This window comes from Helianthus annuus, chromosome 4, assembly GCF_002127325.2.
Source record: "Helianthus annuus cultivar XRQ/B chromosome 4, HanXRQr2.0-SUNRISE, whole genome shotgun sequence".
Lineage (NCBI taxonomy): Eukaryota > Viridiplantae > Streptophyta > Magnoliopsida > Asterales > Asteraceae > Helianthus > Helianthus annuus.
The window spans coordinates 177520604-177531115 of record NC_035436.2 but is presented as its reverse complement, the minus strand read 5'-3'; the positions used below and the strand labels follow the sequence as shown (position 1 = coordinate 177531115).

The 10512-nt window shown below is 34.9% G+C and overlaps 1 protein-coding gene across 1 annotated transcript; it reads left to right on the top strand.

Annotated features, from left to right (window-relative positions):
- Nucleotides 1-6255: 6255 nt before the first annotated feature.
- On the top strand, nt 6256-7601 carry LOC110927575. The gene is made up of 5 exons (XM_022171125.2): nt 6256-6425; nt 6505-6621; nt 7045-7215; nt 7319-7365; nt 7433-7601. The coding sequence occupies exons 1-5, from the start codon at nt 6291-6293 to the stop codon at nt 7479-7481; spliced, it is 519 nt and encodes a 172-aa protein (XP_022026817.1). The 5' UTR covers nt 6256-6290; the 3' UTR covers nt 7482-7601.
- The last annotated feature ends 2911 nt before the right edge of the window (nt 7602-10512 follow it).

The window sequence follows — 10512 nt, the reverse complement described above, 5'->3', positions numbered from 1 at the left end:
TGCAGCTTGTTGTAGTTATAAGATCTGAATGAGTGTTGAGAGATATTAGAATGTGATCGTGAATCACAAAATTGATAGAAAAGATAAAAAAAAATTGCAGGAGTTGCAGGTCATGAGTCGATAGATTAAAGAAGAAGAAGTTGACTTTTTATGACAGTTAGTTTGTGTTGAGAAAGAGGTCAAGTGGTTTTGAGATAAATGTCAGCTAAAAACTTATGTGTATATGCATAGGTGTTTAGTGAAATTTTTTCTTAAAGTTTGTGGTTTTATGTTTTCCCCGAGTGATACACAAATGTACAGATCATGTATGTTTTAGTTGTTTTTATGTATATTCGATATACGGATGCGTAGAATGCATTTTACTTTTAGTTTATCCTTCACTGTTTTGTGTGTATATTTAATTTTTTGAGTACTATAAATGTTTAGAATCGGTTGCTAGTAATGTATACGAAAGTCCCAATGGGAATAGGTATTGGACACCAACTATACCACCCGGTTTCAAACCATTTATCAGAGCAAGATTTAGTACAAAATACCTTAATATGCAACACACACAATACTTCGATAAATAAAGAAAATATAAAACATTAATCAACGTCTAAAGCCTTTTACACAAAGTTCACAGCGAAATTTCAAAAACCAACCACTTTGGCTACCAAACAAAAGTCTATGTACACATTTATGCTCTGCCATGCAGTCAACAAAACAAAAGTCTTTTTTCGTCTTGTCAAATGCAGCCACTTAGGCCATTATTCGATCACGGTGCTTGTTTGCCTTTGAAAAAACCAACTTCACAACATATTTTTTCTGTAACCGTGTCAAACACGCCTTCTAAATCCTTCTGAACTTTTCCAAACGTTCAACATCGTCATATTCAGTGTTACATAACAAATCGTCAGCCTGCATCAAAGGTACCACAAAACAGGCGTACTAGTCACTTTTAGCTTGTCAAATGCAGCCACTTAAATGGTTAGTGTCTAGTTATGTTAGTTAGGAACTTAAATAAGTTATTAGTGTGTTATGAAATATAACGGGTGTTAGGGTGTTCGGGGACCCTAACTAGCTCAGAAAAGGAAAAACAATGTCATTGACAATATTTTTATGTTCCGGGTAAAGTCCGGTTGTTCAGTTGGATATTACTCCGTTAAAGTGCTAATTAAGCATTTAGAGTGTCTTTAATATTATTTTTCGTGCCACAATGAATTCCTGACACTTTGGAAAGTGTCTTATTATTTTCCCATGTTTTCGCACTTTACTAGTTAAATTAAATGCTGAATTTTGTAATAAAGTGCAGAATTTTGTATTTAGAACATGTTTTAGGCACATCCGGTCACTATAACTATCACCTAGTGACGCAGTTTTACAATCCTCACCTCCCTACACTCCCTACTAGTGTAGTAATCTATTCCCGGCTCATACTGGCCTCAGAGACAGTGTCTGTCTAGTGCTGGCTATGTCAGCATGTTACTGGGTTATCCGTTCATTGTGCTAACTATGCTTTTGTGCATTAAGTTTGTCACTATAGATCTGTGCAAATAATGGAGTGACAGTAATAAAGTATGATGCATGTATATGTATGTATCAGAAATCAGTAAGTAATTTATTCGTAATTGTAATCAAGCACAGTAATTAAGCACTAATTAAATATAAATCAATTGTACGGATACCTGTAATTTTTAAGGTTGTCACATTAATCCTGGCCTGAAGGAGGGAAACCACAACTGAATTTTTGAGGCCATCCCTAAAAGAGACCATTTCCTGCTCGTGATCGGCTTGGACGGTAGCTAGCATGATCTCAGCATCTAAGGCCACCTTCTTCAGCTTGTTTTCATAGTGCTGGGTCTTGGCTTCGGTAATCTTCCCCTGGTCCATGATGGTGATCTCAGCCTTCTTCAGTTTGGCCACCAGAACCTTGACTGCTTTGCAGGCCTCGGTGTGAAGGACCACCAAACGATCCAGACCCTACAAAGCAAAATATAGGTATCACTAAAAACATTCTAACCAGGATACAGGTTCAGTATATGTGTGTAGGATACAGGATACAAGATCTGGATATTTACCTTATTAAGGAATGAGTTCATGGGCTCGATGGATTCCATGAAGCCAAGGTCATTATATGAGAAACCTTCGGGAGCAGCAGCAGGGGTGTCAGAACCTTTTCTCTTCATAGAAGGTGAAGCCCGGGACCTTGTCTGTGGGGTAGGCTTGGGAGCAGCAGAAGGCTTGGAGCTGGTAGCGACAGATGGTTCTTTCTTCACCAGGACAGGCTTGGAGTAGTTGTCAAGCTCCTCAATATCAAAGACAACAGGGACCTTGGCAGAATCTACACGAAAGGGAGTAATTTCGATTTTATCATACTATATCCTAATTAACCAAACTTGTATAGGAACATTTAGAACAGATATCCTTACCAGACATGTTGGAACTGGATTGCTGGCTGGAACTTGGTTGGTTGGAAAAAAAGCTTCTTTCAATCTCCGGTAATCCGTAAATAGCCTTGATCCTTGCTTCTGATTCTGGAGTTGGAGGAGCTGATTTCCTGAAATCCGCTGCACAAAAAACAAGGATATAAGTTCAGGATGCTAAAGCAGGATATTTTGGGGATATTCCTAAAATCCTAAATCCTACCCTTAGTCAACCACTCCATCGGAAAACTACCACCATTGGGGATGGAGTCCCTCTTAACGAAGAAGAACTAACAAAAACCGGCTAGACCCGTGTGATCTTAAGAGATAGACTAAGGGTAAATCTTCGACGCTGAGGTCAGGGATATGATTAGTCTTGATACGATCAAGCACGAGCAAGACCCTCCACACCATAGGCATGGTTTGGGAGAAATAAGACCAGTGACGCGAAAAAATTCCATGATGACGTCCGAAAATGGAAACCTAAGACTTAGGGTAAAAGGGAATGCCAAAAAACAGAGCCACTCGGAAGACGATACATCCGATCGGAGACACCGATCGATTGGCCGGAAAATGGCACCATCCGGAAAAGCACTGGAAGATCGAAGGGCGGCTATATCGACGTTGTCAAAGGTGCAAACCTCCTTCTCTAGATTTTGGAGCAGGTTTTGGGCAGCAAAAGTCGGTGCGAAATCACCAGTGCTAGATCTTGTTCGTTTCGCCATAAAGATTGGTGAAGAAGATGAGAGACAAAGGAAAAAATCCGAAGGAGAGAGAGAAAGAGTAATGCTTGAAATCTCCGGTGCAATTTGTAAAAAGAAAGAAATGAAGAGGAGATATAGGAAAGGTCTAGATAGCATTGAGTGAAAATCGCCTTGGAAGTTGCACCAAGTCACATCATATCTTCATCACATTGAAAATCGTGAACAATTAAAAATATATCCGTTGGATTCGAGATATCTAACAGTTATAGTTATATTTTTGGGACAATTGTTATGGGTGGAATTTTGAACCCATATCCTGATAGTATATCTTGATTTTATGTTTCTAATATGTGATCAGGATACCGAACCAGGATATTGGTAACATCCTGCAGAAGCAACTTGCTCGTTACTAACAGTTTGCTTGTATACTTTAGCTACAAGAGACCAACGTTCACAGAGACCAAGTCTTCCTGAAGAATCGCCCAAATTGGTTGAAAGGAGAACGTTGATGCCGGAAGAAGAGGTCTACAACGGTCACAAGGGAATATTCTCAATATCCTGGATTTATAGGATAGTTAGTTAGATTGTAAAAACTATTTAAAGGGGTGCCGGATCACTAGAGAAACACACACAATCTCGTACAAACACTGTTTATTTGCTATTTTCGCAATCACTCACTCATTCACTCACATTTCACAATCATTGTAACACTTAGATCTAATCCGAGCATTATCCTGAAGCTGTATCCTGATTTTTCAATCAATAAGAAGAACAAGACAGCTGGCAGTTGTCAGCTCTCGAGGTTTTGTGCCGGTGATCTAGATTGATCAAGGGTTTTCCTCGTACATCTCGTGTCAATTTTTACTTTTATTGTTCATTACTTGTCAGTTTATATAGATCGATATCCTTGAACTATATCTTGAAACTGTTTTCATTTTTAATCAAGTTTACACATTTTTGCAAATCACAATAGCACGCTACCTCACAAACTAAATTTGATCACTTAATTGATTCGTTAATTTTTGACCAAAACAGTTAATTTTTGACCAAAACAATGATCATAGTAAATAACGAGTTTTTTAAAGATATATCTTTTTTATTAATTATTATATAAGATTACATTTATGAAGAAAAAAAACAAAATAAAATGTTACAATAATAAATAGTAAATCAATGTTCATTTTTAAAATATAAATCTTGATGAATATTTGCTTTAACATATTAAATTATGATTTATTCAACAGGTGCAATATACGATTTTTTAAAGATATAACGTTTTTTATATTTAGTATATTAAATTATATTTATGCAACCTGTATAATACACGTGGTTCTAACCTAGTATTCAAATATAGATGAAACTAAAATTATATAAAAATGTGTATTTTCATTTATATAAATTATTATATATTGTTGTATTATATATAATCTTATATGTGAAAAACCCATAAAACAAAAAAGTAATAACTTTTAACTTTAAATAAAACTAGAATTACAACCCGCCGCAATGCGGCGGGGATCCTTTAGTTATAACTAACTCGATTTAGTACGCGTACGTTATGTTGAACCTATCAAACGGGAAAAAAATAGACGATGTAAAAACGTTTACCCACACACGCACGCACGTTGCGTCATGTTAACTCGCAAAATTTAAAACGAAACGTAAAAACGTTAAACCAAAGACGCATGTTGCGATGTGTTAAGTCACAAAATTTAGAACGAAGCATAAAGCGAAAATTTTGCGGAAAATAAAAACTATAAAGGACCAAAGTTGAAAATAAAAAAAGTTGTGAGGATAGATTAAAAAGTTTTGTGTTAAAGTAAAAAAACAAATAGTTTTGGGTTAAAAGTGATTTATGAAATACTTTTGGGTGAAAAGTAAAAAATCAATTTAAAAAAAAAAAACCAAAGCCAAGGTTACAAAAACCATATGCATAACCATTTTTTCTTTGAAAAACCCTCAAAGCCAAGATTACAACACATAAGTAAAAAAAAAAAAACAAAATGATTAAATTGCAAAAGATGGAAACTTTTGAATAGAAGTAAAAAATCAAATTAATCAAAGTGGTTAAATTGTATAAGATGGAAACTTTTGAATTAGAAGTGAAAAATCAAATTAATCAAAAGGGGTTAAATTACCAAAAATTGAAACTTTAAACTTAAATTGTCAAATATTAAAACTTTAGGGTTAAAAAGGAAACAAATACTAAAACTTTAAACTTAAATTGTCAAAGATTAAAACTTTAGGGTTAAAAAGGAAAATTTCAAAATTTTTTTTAAAAACACCTTAAACCAATGTTACAACTCATATATGCATAAACATGTTGGTTCTTTATAATGTTTAAATAGAAAAAGAAAATAAACAATTTATCCGATATATATGTTAACGGGTGCGGGCGGATATAAAGCTTTTGTTTATTAAAGTGTATAAAATCGAAAAATGAAAAAAAAAAAAAAAAAAAAAAAAAAAAAAACAGATTGACCGATATAGATGGTAACCGCGGGCGCGGCGGATATAAAGCTTTTCAAAAGCCGTTCTACTAAATTGTTTATATTGTGGTTTGGTTTATGGATATCCTCGGAATTAAGGCTGATCAGATGGATGTTGAAGAAATTGGTCACAAGTCTAATTCAACATTGAACAACTTGACCTCTTCCATTGAAGAGATTAGAAATAAAAAGGTTCGTATAACCAGTTTAAACTATTTTTTTGCAATTTTATTTATAGCCATGCAGTTCGTTAATTAGCAATTCAAGTTTTTTATGGCACAATATTCTCATTAACGCATGACATGATTAACATAACTACATTCCTACGTCAATTTAACCTTTTGTGATGTTTTTGGAAAGATATAAATCTAGCTAGTTTTTATCATTTTATGTCACGTAGTGATTCTTGAAGTACTCTTGTGTGGCGGCTTATATGTGTTATAAGTTAAGTCTTTTATTAATCCGACTTTACAACGATTTTAAAAGACGCTAATCTAACTACTTAAGTAATCTTTATTGATTACAAAGAGAACTACAGTGAGCTTTTTACAAGGTAATTTTAAAACTTCAGAGGCTGCTTGAACTGTCCAACATAATCCGGACGATACCTTTACGAAAAATCTTGTAATTTTGGAATTTTATTTTCCTTTCAGAAAGCATTGATCTCAACAGTAGATTCAGTTAGGAGGCTTATGAGAGAAGTGGAATATCAAGAGAAAGTTGCAGAGAAAGCAACAAAGGAAGCTGCTTTGAGTAGTTTAGATACTCTAGTAAAGATGGATAAACGTAATCAGGCCCTTGTACAAGCAAAAGAAACAAAAAACATGGTTGCAAATTCCGTTCTTCATAACAATGTTTTTCATGGTTACTTTGTGTCAGATTTACATACTCTTTTGCTATCTGCAGCTTGTTACAAAAGTGAATGCAGAAAAGAATGTTTTAGCTATCAAAATGGAGTTGATTCATCGTCGCGTGACAAATATGTTAGACGTTGGAGATAGATCTCTTGATGCTCTTAGTGAGGTGGTTCTTTAGTTTGTTGATATTTTCTTATTAAAACTTGCATTTATGTGTAACTAAAAAATTTTAAAAAAGATGATGTCATATATAACTTAAAATTTTATAATATCTATGTAACTAATTTGATAAAATGAAACTACTGTATCTTGATTAGTAGTGTTAACAAACTATGAAGCATGGAATAAACAAAATATGGAAGATGTGGTATCAGTTAATCATTGAATGAAATTTTGGAAGTATATAAAAATTTGAAACATGGTGCAAGCACCCAATCCGGTTGCACAGTTCAACTGGTATGACTAGTAACCGATCGGTTCAAAGGGAGACAATTCATATAGATTCAACCAGACTAGATACGTTAAACAGGTCCGGCAGGTTATGGGAACAATGCATTACTGGCTGCTAATCATTTTCAAATTTGTTTAGATGGATAAAGCCCTCAAACAGAGATTGACTTCAGCTATAAGCAGAAAGGAGCTTGCAAACTGGAAAAAGCAAAAAAATGAATCAACACTTGCAAATTACCAAGAACACGAGATAGAAAAGGTGGTAGAAGAATTTAACAGACTCAATCAAGAAACACTGGAGAATTCCAAAGTTGTAACTTTATATAATATACCAATGATGTACTTGTGTTACAACTTTCATCATAAGAAGAATATTAATTGATTATTTTTCTTATTTTTTTTTCTTGTTGCAGGTGCAGGAGCTACTTAAAGATCTCGAGCATCTGACCGATACATTAAAGTAAGTTATAGGGCAACTCCATTAACAACTTGTTTTACAAAAGATAATCTACTTTTTATCTGTGCAGTGGAGAGATAACTGATCAACGTCAAGATGTTAACCGGCTAAAAGTCTAGCTTGACCAAGTACTTATGTTTGTTGGAGTATTGTCTTGTCAAAGATTCATTCATGTTATAACTTTTAATAGATTATGGTGTTTATCTTCCATTAATGATATGTCAAACATGTTGGCTTGATATGATTAGAAACGAGATGAAGATGATTGGTATTGAGAAATTAATGGATAGAAATTCGATAGAACATGACGGTTATTCAAGGAAATATTATGAATTTCTTGGTGAATGACCATTGTCGCAGATCATCAAATATATACATACATACATACATACATTCATACCATAGTTGTTTGGCGCCATCCTTAACCGAAACAACCGTTGGGATATGCCGGTTGGATAATAACTACCATGAACTGTCATTTAACTAATCCAGTCCTACGAATATAGTTAAGGGAACACAAGTGTGACATATGATAATTACATGATTAATAATAATAATAAAGATAAACTAAGCCATACTTTATATGGGTTTGTCTAATATACTCCCCAAAACTTGACTTGGTTTAGAAGAGATCTTTGGAAGAGTCTTGTGAGCTTCCTCTAAGGCCCTTGCTGGTTTGTCAAAATTTAACTTTCTTTTCTTGAACAGTTTCTTCACGTCATTCCAGTTACCCCCATGAAAAGTGCATAATTATTGTAGTCTTGTTCAAGATTTTCATACTCTATTCCTGTTGATGTCTCGTGTCTTTGGTCGAGTCTTCTACTTTGATTTTCCTTCTAATTGAATTCAAGAACATCCAGGTACTTCGCATATATCATCCTTAAAGTATAATTGTCATGCCAATTTAGTCCTATATTTTTTGCAATAAGTACCCATATATTGTTTTCTATAACAATCTCATTTCCTCCTTCCCTTTTGACCATTATATATAGAGATCCATTCTATCCTTTTTTTTTCATCTTCTATTGTTGGTGGAATAGGCCTATCATCATTTATCTTAAGATAGTCATTTAAAAACCATAGTAACATACGGTTGAACTTGGGATATAAATTGAATCTATATGTGTGTGTGAAGTCGGTATCTTCCAATAAATCAAGTAAAGCCATGCACTAATCTATGCTTTGAAATTCTAATGCACTTATGATTATTTCTTTCCGATCAACATCCTCTGTTGGGCCAAAAATCTCTAGATCAAGTGGTGGAACGCTTGCATTTATCTTGAAATTAATATACAGGTTCAACTCCCACTTGGTGCAGAATGAGGCACTAGTGGGCAATGACAGGAGACCCAGGGAAACCTGGGTTGGATCGTTGAGCCAAACGGGTTTTTTTCTAGTAATTTCTCCGCCGTGCCTATGGACGGGTGGGTTACTGGGATTTCCCCGGAATTGGTTGTGGACTCGGGTTACTCTTGGAGTACTCCGTTTGTCCAATGGGTGCCCCGAGAGTGTTCGGAATAGATTCTGTTGGCCGTTAAAAAAAACATCCTCTGTGGGTGTTAATAGCGACAAGGTTTGAAAATAAATTCTAAATAATCGTTCTTGCGAGAATGATATGTTTCTTCATGTTCTTGTGTGAACATTTTTTTGATTCTTCTTCTATTATTTGATTTGCTTGCAAAGCATTAGATAAAAGTGGTTCATAAAATAAGGGTCTAATTTTGCAAGTGTTCCCTTCAATTATAACCACAAATCCCTGCATCCTTAGTTGTTCTGGGGAGTAGAGACACTTGGTTCTTAAAATATCTGTTCAACAATGCCTTTTTTCTTATAAGAACATCCGTAGTGGTTGCCCAAAGGGGCGTTTTTCATGCTCAATCACACCCAATCTCGCCCCGTAGCCATTATGCATGGGCGTGTTTGGCATTTTTTTTGTTGAGGCGTTTTATAAATCACGCCGGTGGGGGGAGATCTTGTCCAATCACATTTGAGCTTCCATTTTTTTGGCCAATAAGATTTTTTAAATGTTTATTTTTATTTTATTTTATTACAAACATAATGCCCCACAATCCCCAGATCCCCACAACACCCATTTTAGAAAACGTCCCATAATGCCCCATTGCTTACTGGGCTGCCACATGACGCAAAACGCCCAAGGGTGGATCTTGCCCACTACGCATGGTTTAAATAAGATATCTGACCCGCCAGTTCTCGTTTCAAAACCAAAATAGTTTTTAATTTATTTAAATTGTGAGACATTACCCAGATGTTGATGTTTGAAGCCTGTGTTTACGTACCAAACTTCTGACCATAAGCCACCAAGGTATTCTTCTGTGTAGATTTGATTAGCAATTTGATCACTTGCTCTTCTTTCAATTGCTTGTCTTATGAGACTTGTGGCTTCATCCTTTTCTCTGATTTTGCAAAAGTCCATCAAATGACGGGGTTCTCGGCAGTAGTAGCATAACTTTTGAGACAGTTTTGATCATTTTCTTCTGAATTTCATTTGCAACGCGTGAAGTGTAAATATATTAGGCATGGGATCTTCTAGAATTTCGGTCTGATACACGAGGTTGGGTGGGTATGACCAAAAGCGAGATAAAGATGATTGGTATTATGGTTTGTGATCGAGGAATGGGTAGAAATTTGATAGAACACAATAGTTGTACAAGGAAATATATGAATTTATTGGTGAGTGACCATTATCGTTGATCATCAAATATATACATACATACGACAGTTGTTCCGAGCCATTCTTAACCGACACATCCGTTTGGATATGCAGCTTGGATAATAACTGCCATGAACAACAATCATTTAACTAATCTAATCCTACGAATACATAAGTTAAAGAATACATAAGTGTGACATATGATAATTACATGATAATAATAATAATAAAGATAACTAAGTCATAGTTTATATTGTCTAATAAGACAACCAACATTGTTGATTATTATTTGGACATGCATACATACATATGATAGTTGTCAAAGGTGCTCTAGTGGAGGCACAACGCAGGAAAAACGTTGGCAAACATCTGACCTAAACTCGCTGGAACTAGACAAAAAAAGCTTAAAAAGCATATGTACGAGTAGATAGAAGATTGGTTGGAAAGAAGAAAAAGTTACGGCAAGATTCCAAGAATTC